Source organism: Malus domestica, chromosome 06 (assembly GCF_042453785.1).
Source record: "Malus domestica chromosome 06, GDT2T_hap1".
Lineage (NCBI taxonomy): Eukaryota > Viridiplantae > Streptophyta > Magnoliopsida > Rosales > Rosaceae > Malus > Malus domestica.
The window spans coordinates 17,592,912-17,609,849 of NC_091666.1; the positions used below are offsets into that span (position 1 = coordinate 17,592,912).

Consider the following 16,938-nt stretch of genomic DNA (forward strand, 5'->3'; position numbering starts at 1 on the left):
AGTGATATGAAGTAAAGATTCAGAGATCGTACTCATGAGACAGCTAATCATCAGTTGATCCTGTAGGTACCAACACAGGTACTCAAGATAAGCGACTTCCAGAGGAGAGAGAGGATCAATTTCTATGCGTTCGGGAGAGAGAGAACCGTCCACATTGAGTTGAGGAACCCAAATAATAAAGAAAATAATAGGTTGGGTTTCAAAACGTAATTCAACCTACACGCATTAAGGGAACCACGGTATCCAATCAATTCTCAAACTGTAAATACCATGATTAATTTCTCAAAATCCCATAACGAAGCAGAAACCCTTCACTATGAGGACAGACAGACTTACAAAATCTTAATCCACTGTCACTAATTAAACGAATCAAACAAAGAGAAAATGAATTTACACCTTTCTTTGCTTAAATACACAGGACACTCCAAAAGCACACATTCACTACCTAATTTCGATTTCTTTTCGACACCATCTACCCGCTATGATACAGAGCTTCCTACCGATAAAAAGCTTCAGCGCAAACTAAAAATGCTTTAGCCTCTCTCTAAATTCACTAGGGTATATAAGTACAGAGTCTAAACAGAGACCGCCTTTGGTGTGGGTGCAATCGATCTGGGTCATCGAGAGTTTAATCTTCGTTGATGCATTCGGGTTCTCCACAACAAAGTCCCCAACATGGTAGTAATTCCATTTTCCAGGTTCCGTTAAAAAGCACTGAGACGAGGCATAATGACCTTCTGAAGTCCATAGTTGGAACCTCACGGGTTTTATGTCCCAACCGTGGACATGCTCAATATTGCAAACTCGGCGACCAAACCTTTTCTGAGAAGACCGTCCCAGCTGCAACCTGAAGAATAGGCTGTATGTCCCAACAGGAAATGGAAACTCAACCTCCCCGTCAACTTCAAACCACCATATTTGCTGAAGATATGCAACTGAGCAAAATCTGTGTTCCAGCAAAGAAAAATTACAAATTAATTCCACAAATACTTGTACTTCAAATGTAAGCAATCCACAACCCTTCGGTTTATTTCACATGATCACATTAAGATGCATTGTATTAGTCACAAAGCCCAAATGAGAACCATCATATGAATAAACATAAAAATACACGCCAATCTTGTATTCTATATGCTTTGGGTTTCATTTTGTAATTGATTTTGGACACAGTTTGTAGGATGGAATCAACTAGCAGGAACGCAGCCATAAATGCAACAGTACAAACAAGTTCATAAAATGGCCTGTTAGCAATTCAAATACGCTCAAATCAAGGAAAAATCTCAACTTTTTTCTTAATACAGAGAGCTTTTTATTTTTTGAAGAGTTTCACTAGCTTTAAATAGGCTGAAATCGAGCCATTTCAATATCAGATGCTTCATCACTTCTGACAAGCTTAAATAACATCAACTTCAAGAAGAAACTATGTACTACAAATACTTTGTAGTCTAAAGGGACCGGGCACATCATCCTCAAATACGATATTAGCCCATTCTCCTTATTTTCGGTGACCAAATAAACTTACATATTTATAGACTCCTCCCTCCTATCCTTTCAAAAACAGAAAGGAAATACTTCTATGCAGATGATGACATAACAGATTATGTTTAACCAAACAGTTAATATTGATCATTAGATCGATCGCAATCATATTGAAGAAAACATTGATCACTAGATCGATTGCAATCATATTGAAAAAAGTGATCACCTCGAAAAAACGAGATTGCCACAATGTTTTTTTTTTTTGTTTTGGCATGCTTGACCTGAAAAACTTCAAAAGTCATTACCAAGCCACATACAATCACAGCCACAACCTTCTAACCCCAAAATCGTGCATTAAAATTGCAAAAATATTTGGGAAAAGCCATAAAGTACCATCAATCCGCAACATACAAATCTTCACTTTTCTCCAAAATCCAATGACTAAAAAAGAAAAAATGCCATTGTTCTTACCTAGATTCTTCAGTTGGAATATGATTCCAATATCTTCGATCATCAATGCCGGTAATTGCTAATCCCTTAGAAGAAATCGACAAGCAAACTGATCCTGTACTTTTATCCAGCCAAACCGTCTGCACCCACAACACAAAATTTATCAAACACCGCACTAAATCAAAACAAGGGAACAAAGAAACAAATTAATAAATTAAAAGATGGAAAATACTAATTCTTAAGGAAAGTCAAACTTGTTGAATTTCTAGTCCCGGCGCAAGAAAATATCTAGACTTTGAACAATAAATTTTCATCTTTCAATACGATTTCTGCTAAACAAAAACTGAAAACGAAATTCGATTTATGAGAAAACAGAGAAACCAATCAAACCCACACCACAATGATACAATATAATTCATAGAATCTAACTTTCCCAATTTTCCCACGCTTTCTCGGCACCCAAACAGAAAACAAGAAACAAAACCCAGAAAACAAAACGAAAGATGACCCACCTTGGTTCCATCATCGAAAGAGTTGGGCTGACAAAGCCTCGTATAAACATCTCTCTTACCCAGATTTTCCAATCCATCGCCGAACACTTTGCCCACAATAATTTGATAATTCGACGGCAATTTCGATTCCCAAATGAAATCAGCCCAAGAAGCGCCGCGAAAAGCCCGATTCAGCTTCGCCAATTTGCAAATCTCCGGCGGGTCCAAATACCCCAGAATCATCGCCGCGCAGCTCTCCGGCAAATCGCCGAGACCGGGTTTCGATGGCAATGATCCGACTGTAACTGGGTTTTCCGATTTGAAGACAGAAGAGAAACCCGCACCCATAGTCAAACAGTAGACAGCAATCCTAGAGAAAGAAAGAGAGAGAAAGCTAGGAGAATAGAGGAGAGAGAGAGGTGGGTATGGTGGGAGTGGACATGGAGGATTTAACGGTGGCAAAAAGTATGAAACTTGTTGATGATGTGTAGAGGGGAGGGACGCGTTGAATACAAGCTGTGGGAGGATTGTGTTTGGCTGTTTGTTTGGTTCCTTAGAAAAGGAGGGAGGACAGCGGCCTGATGTGTGAGAATAAGATGGAGAGACCATGATCTTGTCGTTTATTGAGATTTTTTTATTTAGAAAAAGATGGATAGCTGTGGCCTAGGGAAAGGGTTCCTCTCAAGATCCGTTCCACCTAATTCATCAAATCAGGTAATTCATGTAGTTAAAAATTGATCAAATCGTTAAAGTTATTATAATTTTTAAAGTGAATCATTATTTGTAGCCGTTGGATCAATTTTTAACGACATAGATTCCCTGATTTGATGGATTATGAGAAACGGATCCGAAGAGGATCCCTTTCCGTGGACTACTGTTTGGTTCACACAGTAAACCGCTTCTGGTATTGGAATTTTTGGATTTGGTTTCTCACTGTCTTTTGGATAACGGATTTTAATTATTTCTCTTAATAGGAAATGATTTTCTTAAATTTTGTGGATTAGAGGTATTTTCTCAATTTGATTAACATATTGGAGGATAAGATTGTGGGTTAATTAGAATCATATTTTTTTTCTTTTGTTGGAATTTGAATCAAATCATATCAGAATATTAAGGAAAATGGAGATTCTTGGATCAAATTATGGAAATGGACATCATTGTAAAAATAAGGAAAATTAAGATAAAATGACTATTTTTCGATTAAAGATTTATCTCTTTAATTCTGTTGAACACTGTTTTATTGGTTACATTTTTTTCCGGGTATGCGAACAACTCTGTTATCAATGACATGCCCTTATTCATAAATGTAGATCATCTTGTCATTTAATATTACGGTGAAATAATATTCTTCTTTACTTATAATTGAGAGGTTTTATGTTCGATTCTAGCCAATTGAATCACATTCTTGCTAATCAATTGTGAGGCTAAATTCACCCACTTTAGCGTAGATAATATCATTTGTTTAAAAAAAAAAAATCATCTTGATGCATGGTTAAGCAAATGTTTACTTCATCAGTGTTAGATAATTGATGGTCTTATTGTTTGACTATCTATACTACTATATAAAGCGAGCAGCCCCATTTGGGGACATGAGCTTCATAAAAAACAATGGAACAAAAATGCCTTATAGAAAAAAATGTTCAAAAGCAGCCCAAAATAATGGATCAAATAAAACAAGGATATTTTTGTTATATAAACAGTTTTTTTTAATTAGTATCTTACAATGGATTAGTAATAATGTGATACAAACATTTGTTTATTAAATATTATTTTTCTATTTTTAAGCACATTCAAAACATCTTAAAAGGGATAGTGCCAGTTATAAAAATAAAAAATAAATCATCCGCACACGCATAATAATGTAATTCAATTAGTTGTCAAACGATTGATTTTTTTTTCTTTTTTTTTAGGCTAGTGTGAATCAAGTTGCAATATTTGTCTTTAATTTCACACATTTTGGCCTTGGGGGTTGGGATTTATACCTCAAATGTGGTTATTAATTTTTTTTTACCAAAGATGGCATCTAGGCACTCAAATATAACTTGAAGACACGTATATCAAATATTAGATCAAAATATGGAATATTGCTGAAATACACCCAATATTGTGGACATCTTCCATTTCTAATTCAAAAAGTGGGCGGAAATGATAAGACACTCCCCAAACAAAACTCTTGTTTAATAAGAAGGATTTACTTATGACAGACACTCACGTATGCGTAGACAGCTCTCAAATTTACATTGGTTATTGATCAAATACCAGAGTCTAGCAAAGTGGTTTTATTTTTCTGAACATGCTTTTCTCCTTCAACCTTCATGCGTTGCTTGCAATCCTTAATGGCATCGGCAAGTACATTAAAAAACACTCGATAGGTTTATCCCATAAATAAAATAAACTAGATGGGCAACTAGTCAACCGAGAAGCTCTCGAGTGTTTATCGACAAAAACATTAAAAGGTCCGTAGCAATTCTTTCAAGGCTTAATCCGTAGCTATTTTTTCGAGGCTTATTTAGCCACGCCTTGTGAAACTGAATCTTAATTTTTTTTTGCCTTCTGTAACTTAAAGTCGTCGCATTATTTTTTTAAATTCAAAAGTCATCATTTTATTATATAAAATTTAAAATTTGTTTCTCATTACTTTAATTATGTTAATTCCGTTGTGTGGATTTGAATGGGATGCACAATTCTAATCAATTTTCTTTTTCTCGTCAACTCAAGCACAATAACCCCAAAATATTTCAATTCTTAATTTTTTTAACTTAATATTTTATGATTGGTTAATATTAACACGTAGCGGAGATATATAATAAAATTTATTGGCACATGTGGCATTAGCCTTATTGGATGGTGGGTCCTATATATGTTCTAGGGGCTACATTTGAGTGTCAAGGAGAAGAGAGATCCACAAGTTAAAGTTGAACAAATTCTGAGTTTCGGGCAGTAAAGTGGTGACTTTTGAATTACACGGGCAAAGTGAGATCAAAATCGAATTCCAGAGATCATAGCTAAAAATAAGTCTTATTTCAATTAGAAATCCATTATATAACACCAAGTTGGGAGTCGTATGCATGGATGACAATTTAACTGGTCAGATTCGATAGCCATGAATAACCGTATGAAAAGAGCGGATTTTGGGATAAAAGTTCGGGTATTTTTCGGATATGAGGAAAAACCAATGAGAATTCAATGGTGTGTATTGGAGTGCTCAAAGGTTTTGACTTACAACCAATGAGAATTCAATAGTGTTTATGGAAGAACTCAAAGATCAACCGATAGCATCAATGTTTCAAATTCAATGCTTTTATAATGTTTATACTCCACAAGATTCCCTCATTTTATACATTAAAGACTCGAAGTTATTATCTCTTTGTAATAGTCTGAGAGCCAAGGAGCTGATGCATGTTGCCAACTCAATACGTATTTGATGATTTGAATGTGGATAACCATTAACTGATGAAGAATTCGTTATTCGGTAAAAATAATTATAAATTATTCTGATGGTTAATTGTGGTTATGAATATGATTAATTTTCGTGATTATTAATATGAATATAACATTTCCGCCTCCAAATGATACCGTTGACTCGTATGATCCACACTCATAAAATTTGTAGAAAAAAGTCCTCATCCCAAATATTCATTAACAATTTTTGTATTCCATTCAAAAGAAAGAAGTGGTTTGAGTAATGTTATTCATATCATGTTTTTGTACTACATTTTCATACCATCTTAGGTTGCATTTTTGATGTGGATAGCCACATCATTTGAATTAATCAGATTTTAAATTTAGTTCATTATTTAATAAACTAATAATTAAGAAAAACTAGTTAATTAAATGATGATTATGGTATACGAGGAATATTTCTCCTTCATTTCCTTGGGTTTTGCAAAATTTTCAAATGATGTGGCTGTCCACATCAGATGTCACTTAAGGTGATATAGAAATGTGGTATAAAAACATGGTATGAATAGCATTACTCAAGTGGTTTTGCATTCAAAACGAATAAAAAACTACTTGGACCAATCGTCCAAAAGATAAGGTAATAAAGGGAATGAGGTGGACCGATGAGGATGTTTACAAGTAGTAAGAGAATGAGGATCCTCTCTGGACTCTCTTTGTGAAGATTTCGGGAATCTTCAAATCATATCCATTCATCATACATGGTGCGACCAATTTTCGTCAGGTACTATTTATATTTAATTTTAAATAAAAAGATTTACAATAATTTTTAGTCGCACAATATACAATGAACGAATGTGATTGGAAGGTTCTGCGGATCCTCATTCGTAGTAAGAAGCACATTGAGGATGTCAACGTGGAAATGAGTCGGCTTTGCTGACGTGTAACACTAATATTTTAGTATTCTCATGGCAAGAGACTGAGTTAGGGTTTCCTCTTGGTATCTCCATATTATGGATAAGGGAGAAGGCCAACCTCTCTACTAGAGAGCAGGGCCAATTTATTATTATTATTATTATTATTTGTATTTTAATTTAAGCGCATGATGGATTCTTAGAGGATTTTGCCATTAATAGTCTCTGAAATTGACGTAACTCTTTATTTTGGTTTTTTAAATTCATAGCCGATCAATTTTGTCCCTGAAATTTTGTGCTGCTCATAAATTTGGACCTTCCGTTAATTATTTTGTTAGTGTGTTGACGTGGCACACATATGGGACCCACAAGTCCAATGAGATGGTGACACGCTGAGGTCATTACCGCAATTGTGCGAACCACCTCAGGATACAGCTAAAGGCAATCAACTAGGAATTACAATCATTGTTAGTGCCAAATGACCCATCTACCCATGTTTTAGCTCAACGATCTGATGGAAGTTGCTCATTCTCCACTGCCTACAAATAGAACCAAAGATCTTCATTCTCAGGACGTTCGTCAAATTCAATCTCTATGATTAAACAAAACCTTGAGTATTTTTTAGTCAACCCAACTGCTCAGTACAAACCTAATTGCTCTTCAGCAAAAACTATCTTAGCTTTTCAACTACAATCTCAAAGCCTTCTTTCGAAGCAAACATTGCCCACGATTGCAAACATCTAAAATTTTTATAGCTATTCCCTCCCTCTCCCCCCCCCAACGATGGTATGATTCGATTGATATGCAATTCCAACCACCCTGATTTCCTCTCTAAGGTACATATTTTGTATTAAGTCTAATCTAACACCAGTAATCTCAGTGGACTTCTCTAGCATTATCTTGCCCTTCATGACTTGAATCTTGCTCAAGTTTTACCGCTTTCTCGACATATCCTATCAATTTACATTTCAAGCTATGTATCTCGGCCCATCGGCCTCGATCTTACTTTTATAAACGTTATTTTCTCGCTTTACATTTCTATTTTTGTTTTGCTTACTTTTTAGGCATTCATACATGAAGTTGCACTAAATTTTAAAAATCCTCGTTTACTTGAGGCACCGAAAAGAACTTAGCTAAATCAGTGTCTCACTTGATGCACAATGTTTGGTTAAGAAGTTAGATTAACGTGCAACTTTCACACATACTCAAACACAAACACAATATGTTGACAGCCTCTAACAGTGGCACGCATGTGCAAAAATGATTATGAGTCTTTACTTCTCCTAAAATTAATTTCAAACGAGCTTTTTATTAGAGTTGAACCGAGTTGTACTTGAATAGGAGCTTAGTCAGCGAGAAGTAGGAGAGCTATTTAAATTCAAGACCAAAGGAAAACTTGTCTGAAAATTAATTAAAGTTTAAGTCTATGGTTGAATACCACAGGCCACCTACCAAAACTTATTTAAATTGGCAAAGTTGGCATATTTAACTAGGTCAAGACTTCTAGTGATTTTCAACTTCTTGCATTGGGGAAACTGTCTGCCAATAACATGACATACGCAGTAGAAATTGAACCAAAAAAATGAAATACGGGTTTATTCTTTTTTATTTTTATTCATAAATAAAAAGGGATCAGCTGGTAGTTTGTTATGACAATATCCCAAGTTTTTATCATTTTCAATTGAATTATATCGGAGAGGTGTCAAGAAAGTATATTGAAAATTAATTAATCAATTTATGGGGTTTCCTTGTGTCACGGGATGACTCTTTAAGCCTTCCGCCCGTGCGGCACTTAGACTTGAATACCTCGACGAACAAGCTAAGTAAGCCTTCGAAGCCTCGCTTCCCCGGATCGAATCACAAAGAAAGCTAAGATAGCTTGGAGAATGCTAAGATCACTTAGAAGAGGGGAGAAAGGAAGTTTTGTATTGAAAGTTAAGAGAGCTTTACAATTGCTTACAATTCTTGGATGGTTTGGCCAAATGGCCTTACCTCCTATTTATAGGCCTAAGTCACCTCCTCAATGAAGGGTTCTAGAATCCTCTACTTACATCCAAAAATATCTAGCATAGTTCTAGATACAACTTGCCTAATCTAGATTATTCTAGGTGAGGCTTAAATATGTACACTTGTGTGGAATGTTCCGGAATGCCCTAGATTATCTTGAATGCTCCGCCACGTTCTTGATTTCTCCGGGACGTTCCAGAAGCTTCCATGAAGACATGGCTTCATGGGCTTAGATATATGATGTCTTGGGCATTTTCTTTGTTTTTAACACATGGCCCGTGACATCCTCCCCCACTTAAGCCGTCGACGTCCTCGTCGACTCTTGCCTCTCGAATGTCTGAATCAAGTCCTTATATTGCCATAAGGACGTCTCCTTCTCCCATCCTTGACAAACTCCACAATGTTCTTGGCTTGGACGTCATGTGATAAACCTTCTCGGACACGGCCCAAGAGATGGCTTTGCGGCTTGAGTACCGTAGCCATTAACTCTACTCGTCTACTTAGAGCATCGGCCACCACGTTCTCTTTTCCTTGCTTGTACTCTAGCTTGTAATCAAACTCCGCTAAGAACTCTTGCCACCTTGCTTGCTTAGGTGTGAGCTTTTGTTGGGTCTGAAAGTAGCTAGTGGCAACGTTGTCCGTCTTGATGATGAATGGGGTACCAAGCAGGTAATGCCTCCAAACTCTAAGGCAATAGACGATGGCGGTCATCTCCTTTTCATGGGTCGTGTACCTCTTCTCGGCATTGTTTAGCTTGCGACTTTCATAGGCTATCGGATGTCCCTCTTGCATCAACACTCCTCCTATGGCAAAGTCGGAAGCATCAGTGTGCAACTCGAATGGCTTGCTAAGGTCGGGCAACCTTAGTACAGGCTCCTCCATTAGGGCCTTCTTCAACCTCTCAAAGGCCTCTTGACACCGGTCCGTCCATTCCCATGCCTTGTTCTTCTTAAGAAGGTCTGTTAAGGGTGCCGCTATGGCTGAATACCCTTTAATGAATCTCCGATAGTAGTTGGCTAGCCCCAGAAAGGATCGTAGTGTTGGTACCTTGGTCGGCGGTTCCCACTCTTGAATGGCTTTGATCTTGCCCTTTTCCATCATAAGTTTCCCCTCCTTTATCTTGTGGCCAAGAAATTCTACTTCTTTTGTGGCAAAGGAGCATTTCTCCTTCTTGACATAGAGTTCATGCTCCCGGAGGGTCTTGAACACTATGCGCAAGTGCTTGACGTGCTCCTCCAATGTCTTGCTATAGACAACAATATCATCAATGTAAACCACGACAAACTTGTCAAGATAAGGATGGAATACCTTGTTCATCAATGTGCAGAATGTTGCGGGGGCATTGGTCAGACCAAATGGCATGACTTTATACTCGAACGATCCATATCTGGTCACCATCGCCGTCTTCGATTCATCTCCAGGGGCTATCCTCACTTGGTAGTATCCCGATCGAAGATCTAACTTTGTGAAGTACCTTGCTTCACCAAGTTGATCGAATAAGTCGGCGATCAACGGAAGTGGGTACTTGTTCTTGATGGTAATCTTGTTCAATGCTCTATAGTCGATGCACAACCTTAGGCTACCTTCTTTCTTGCGTTGGAACAAGACGGGCGCACCATATGGGGACTTGGAGGGTTGGATGTAGCCAGCATCAAGTAGCTCGTTGAGTTGCTTCCTCAATTCCTCCAACTCAGGTGGCGACATCCTATAAGGTGATTTGGATGGAGGCTTAGCACCAGGCTCCAATTCAATCGCATGGTCGACCTCTCTCCTTGGTGGCAACGTCCTCATCAAGTCGAGTATCGAACTCGAGTATGGTTCGTTCCACCTTCTCGAGTCGCTCTTCCATGGTCTCCATCGATGCTTGCAAGTCCTTTAACTTTGGCTTGCTCTTGGCAACGTCTTGGACCTCGGCAGTACGCTCCCTTAGGTCGGAGACTCCGAACACCATCTCTCCACTTGCCATATCCTACTTTCCTTCAAGTGATTCACGAGCTAGGCTCTGATACCAGCTGTCACGGGATGACTCTTTAAGCCTTCCGCCCGTGCGGCACTTAGACTTGAATACCTCGACGAACAAGCTAAGTAAGCCTTCGAAGCCTCGCTTCCCCGGATCGAATCACAAAGAAAGCTAAGATAGCTTGGAGAATGCTAAGATCACTTAGAAGAGGGGAGAAAGGAAGTTTTGTATTGAAAGTTAAGAGAGCTTTACAATTGCTTACAATTCTTGGATGGTTTGGCCAAATGGCCTTACCTCCTATTTATAGGCCTAAGTCACCTCCTCAATGAAGGGTTCTAGAATCCTCTACTTACATCCAAAAATATCTAGCATAGTTCTAGATACAACTTGCCTAATCTAGATTATTCTAGGTGAGGCTTAAATATGTACACTTGTGTGGAATGTTCCGGAATGCCCTAGATTATCTTGAATGCTCCGCCACGTTCTTGATTTCTCCGGGACGTTCCAGAAGCTTCCATGAAGACATGGCTTCATGGGCTTAGATATATGATGTCTTGGGCATTTTCTTTGTTTTTAACACATGGCCCGTGACACTTGGATGGTGATGTTAAATACGACAATAAACGTCTGTTTATTAATTTGGAAAATTGGTTGAGAGAAAAATACATATTTCAATGATCAGTTTTCGGAACTTTATCTATCTGTTCTAAATATTTGATCGACAATGTCACCATTAATTTATAGACATGCCATCGTTATTTATTATTAGGGTGAAATGTCGATTTAGTTTGTGAACTGTCACTTAAGTGAGAATTAGGTTCCTGAAAATTTTTTTTGGGTAAAATAAGTCTCTAAATTCATTAAAATTGCTAATTTCATCTTTACTATTGTAGGTATAATTTACTGAACAATTATGGAAACCATAGAGAGAGAGAAAGGTGTGGCAACAATAGAAAGAAGAGAGATGTGTAATTGTGGGTGTGTGTTATTCCATCCCATTGTGCCTCTATTTATAGTAGTTAGGAAGGTTAATTCCTTACCCTTTTAGGATTACAACTCTTAATAGGTAATCAACTCCTAATAGGAATCTAAGAGATATTCCAATATATACTAGGATTTACATAATCACATTCCTAATCTAATAGAACTGTAACACTCCCCCTTGAGTGTGTAAATACTCAAGTAAATGGCGCATCAGGTCTTCAGTGATGAAGCAAGTACAATTGATGAAGTCGTCGGAACAATGAGCAACTGCAAGTTTCAAATCAACGGAAGAATGCATAAAAGTAAAACTCACAAAACCTTGCTATGGTAAAACCCAAGGTGGGAGAAAAACCCATAGACTAAGGAGAAAAGTGAGAAGTTGCATTAAGTCAAAACTATACATCTTTTGGATGCAAGTAGAATAACTCACAAGGGTATGATCAACCCAGGATGGGTGCCTCGTTAAAACCTAGTTAGGTAGCAAAAACCCAGTGGGAAAAATGCTCCTAATCGTAGGGAAAAAGAGTACATTAAGATCAAGTTAGTATACTTCTGGATACTCCCCCTGAGTTTGACATAACTTCCAAATGAGAACTACAAGCATTGCATATGATAGTTAGGCATACCAATTCCTTGGACAAGTTTTTGGAAGGTTGACTTCGGCAGTGACGTCGTGTAGAGGTTGGCAAGGTTGTCTGGGATCGGCTTTCATAACTTCAATCTCCTGATGCTTTGCTAATGTAGATGTGGACACAATATGTCTTGGTGTTGACTTTGTTGATGTATCATGTCTTGGTTGGGTGCATACATGCTACATAATCTTCATGGATCGTCGTTGAGACTCAACGATGGATGAAAACAGCAAGTACTTCGAATATGCTCAATAAGAACTCCTAACCATGTCTCGCTTGTGGTGTAATGAAGTGAGGTGAGTGTTGGAACGATTCGAATATTTCACAACTAAGGTCATATCGTGGACCTCCAAGATATTGTGATATCCTTAACGGTAAAGACATAACCATTTGGGGATTTTGCCTTGTGCAGGGTTGATAAGTAACCTACATTAGCATAACAAACAAGGCAAGCATCATTTTGAGGATTAGGGGGTTGGATCCACTCAAGATGCGTTGGGATTTGCCCTCATAGTACCTTCAAGGTACGTATTTAATTCCAATTCAGTGGTTGCGTGTAGGCGCGGTGCTGCATCTCAATAGCAAATGAGATGTCCTTTCTAATACAAAGAGTTCAGTACAACGAAGCGCAAAGTTGAACTTAGATATGAACTTAGATAATGTATGGATGATCATAGGTATACTCAAAGGTAACACATTTGGGGTGTAGTTCGACTGGTAAACCAAGGTACCGTCAGAACAATGCTTGAACTTTAGGTCAAGGTATTAATGAGTTTCCTAAGATCCTTCATCTCAAATTCCATCTTCAGGTGTGAGGCAGTTTTCTTAAGCCCTTCCGGAGTCTTAGTGAGTTTCGTTTCAATGACATAAACTATAACACTAGCAATTCGGAATAAGACTTCATAGTTTAACACACATGGGCATAATTTATATCCCTGACTGATCAAATAATCGTTTAGACGGGTATACCACATCCGTCAGATTATAAGTGAATGCCTCATACAAGTTAAAAGGGTGTTCCGTGGTTTTGGAACTATTTGAAACAATCCATGCAATTCTTCGGGAACTTACATGTAAATCTCTATATCTATATCCCCATGGAGAAAACACTAACCACATTTCATAATGCTGTTATCAATCACATGATGTTTGAGAGAAACCTACACCGTAAGGCGTGCATCATATCGTACTATTCATTCATCTCATAACGCTTTCTTTCCCACTTGTAACACAATAAGGTTACCTTGTGCAGTGTTGGAAGGACAGGTCCAATACACACTTTGGTAAGGAATTTGACATGGATTGTAATTTCAGTTGTCCAATCAGTTCTACGTTGTCACTTAATCAACAGAACACGGTTCGATATTGTTGCTTTTCATTTATGTCGGTAGCTACCTTATAAGTGAAAACATCATCAATGGTAATCTCATTTCAATTGCATTTAGCTCATCTAAACTAGTATACTGGATTAAGAACTTCAAGTCTCGGAACTAATCCAGATTAATCTTATGAGATGGAAATGATTTGAGATAACGATCAAGTTTATATTCATTGTTGTGTCATGTCTTCCTTTTCTAGGGAAGTGAATCCTACGAACCGAATGATATGTCATGCTCCAGGCCAAGACAGATAGATTGGCTATTTGCCTGTGTACCGGACCATCTAACAGGGGTGTCCAAACCGTCCAATAGGGGTGGCACACCCTTCAGGGATGTTGACTCAATGTCCGTTAAGTACGTCTATCCTTGCAAGCATGTTTGCAGCTGGTATATGATCTTGTCATTTTAGCTAGATTAGAGGAATGAGTTTGGAGCAACATTCTGAAATCTAGAATTAATTGCACTTGCCTATCATACTTATGCGGTATAGGGATCAAGATGAGACATAATGGGCAACGTCCACGTAAATTCATGTCGTTCTCCAGGAACATTGATGTTCTTATCTCCCCCTAACGGCGGGAAGACTGTCTCATTTAACAACCCGTAAATGAATAGTAAAGAGATCGCGTGCAGGGGCTCGAAGAAAGCTAGTGTGAAGGAGAATCATGATCGACAAAAGTTATACATCCTTCTTTGAGGACCCATGTTGGTACGTTGCGGCGACGCAACTTGGCACATGGAATGCGCACCCAAATGCATAAATACGAAAATTGTCAGGTTCGTACCCAGTAACCAACTGTAACGTCATATAGGTTGGGTGGCAATGGGCTTCAAGGCGGACTAACATAACTGCGTAGGCGGACTAACATAAATGTGTACAAGATTGCATAGCCCTAGGCAAAAATTGAAAACTTGGTATGTTTACCAAAATCCTGGCGATCATTTAAATTACGTCTTATGATCACTAGGCAATGCTATTTGGGGTGAACATGGGAATTCAATGTTCAATTATAAACCCAAAATACATGCAATACTTTATTGAAAACTGTTGATATAAACACTCCGACATTATCCAGTCTCCTGGACCTTAAGGGATAAGTTGGGTGGCGAGCCCTTAATCGGCCAGGAGGTTTAGCAGCAATGTGTGTGGACAAACATGTGACTAGTTTGTCAATTCATCAACCAAAACCATAAGTATTTATATGGTATGCATTTTGGTTGGATTAGTCCACATATATTCCCTTGAATCCACTATGAAAAAGGGTAATTTGGTATCTTTGCAAGAAATGATATAGAAAATCAATTTCCCTAATGAGTAGGTTTGGCAAGGTGTGCTTGTAGGCACAAGATCCTTACTTCGGGTAAGGAGATGCATCGTAGCATCGTTGTTCGACCTAAGTGTCCCAAAAGGTCGTGCCAAAGCAAGTAAACTGCTCAATCACCTAGCTCCAAGCCGGCCATATGTGGTGTGTTCCCAGTTGGGGGACAACCCATTGGCCCTAAATCAAAGCTGTAGACTCATTTTTTGAGGTGGTGCAAGGATATTTCACTCTATTTTCTTTAGTGGTTTCATTTATGATCATTGTCATCTTAAATATCCTTAAAAACTCAATGACAAGGAGAATTTAAGGTCCTTTTAAATGTTGATGTAGTACCATTCATACAACGAGGAGCGTGCCAATGCTCTTAATCAGGTTGGTAGACCTGAAGTCGTTGTTAGAGATGTGATTTACGTGTACAGTTAGCGTGCGTAGTACGCATTCATCCATACAACTAACTTTCCCATATTCCTACCTAATCACGTGTTTAATTGAATTGGTCACATGTATCAAGAAACATGATTCAATTAACTCATATTCGAGGACAATATCAATAAGATTATCCATAAGTAAAAAATACACCAAATGTGAATCCAAGAACATGGAAAAATGTTCACAAAGTAAATGGTTTACGAAAGGGATTCGGCCAACAAGGCCATCCATGTCAAAATTCTGCTCTTCCAACGATGTTTGGTGGAGCAAAATTAGTCTCACATATTGACTACTAGAATGGTACTCCTCAACAACATTGGTAGGGGCACAAACAGATGCATAACCAATGATCTATTCCATTAAGTCGAAAGTAGATTTTGTAGGGTTAAGGTTTAGGAATATTATCCCTTTATTCTTGAAGTTTTAGGTCTTAGGTGCCAAGGATCACGCTTCGGGCATGATGCCACACCATGGCAAGCCCTAATTCTACCATATGTTTGTGGTATAATCAGATTCGAGAATCTGGTAAACTTCCATTTTCTACAATACTGCTTCAGGGGTGAGTTAGAAACATGGAAAGACGAGAAAAGTATTCTCCAGTCAAAATTCAATCAGATTTATAAACTTCAGAATTGTACTCATTCATGGACGTAATTATGGTGTGCTTCAGGCAATGTCTTTCATGATTAAAAAGTTCGTAGGAGCGAGCCAAAGAACTATGGAATCCTCGTTCGGGAGGTATTTCCATTTGTAATGCTTCAGGCATAAGTCTTTGAATGAAGATCATGGCGGAGCCTTATTCAACTCTTCCTTACCATTGTTGGCTTCAATGGTTTCTCAACTTCTTAATAGTCACGTGGAGATTCACGTCTTGTACCCCACATAAAGTGGTTTCTAATAGAAACATCCAAATCAGCAAAATCGAACTTGTGACAGTTCAACAATCCATTGAATTGCATGGAACAGGATTGTGATTAGTGCTATGGGAATGAATCATCCATAAGCATCAAAGTTAAAACATTCGAGTTCTAAGACATGGTTTTCATGAAAAAATGTTGGGTTTTCATGGGTGTATAGTTTTATGAAAACTTGGGTTTCAAAGGCACTAAATTTGAAAACCACAGGTTCAATTTAGTTTATGAACGTTTAGTTCATAAAAGAGAGATTCTTGCAAGAACAAGGAATGCAATATGCTGATTTAAGTGTAGTGGATTTTAGGTTCTTTGGGAAATCAAGTGTGAGCGTTTTGGGACTACGAAAGTGAGTCAACGGTTCAAAGTATAAAAATAAATTATTGAATCGTTAATGTCCAAAAGTGATCTTCAAGTCAATAATTTTGGATTCATTATCAGATTAATGGACTGCATGTCACTTTTAATTAATTCAATAGATCAGGACCATTCGGGATCGATAGTAGAAGCAAAAATAGTTATAATATTTGGGTTAAAATTATTTAGAATGCTAAAATAATAGCATTTGGGTCGAAAAATAC

The 16,938-nt window shown here is 37.9% G+C and overlaps 1 protein-coding gene across 1 annotated transcript; it reads right to left on the minus strand.

Annotated features, from left to right (window-relative positions):
• Positions 1 to 251: 251 nt before the first annotated feature.
• Positions 252 to 3,008, minus strand: LOC103420227 (F-box protein PP2-A12-like). The gene is made up of 3 exons (XM_008358286.4): positions 2,442 to 3,008; positions 1,951 to 2,069; positions 252 to 946 (listed from the first exon to the last, which is right to left on the minus strand). The coding sequence occupies exons 1-3, from the start codon at positions 2,766 to 2,768 to the stop codon at positions 523 to 525; spliced, it is 870 nt and encodes a 289-aa protein (XP_008356508.3). The 5' UTR covers positions 2,769 to 3,008; the 3' UTR covers positions 252 to 522.
• Positions 3,009 to 16,938: the final 13,930 nt, after the last annotated feature.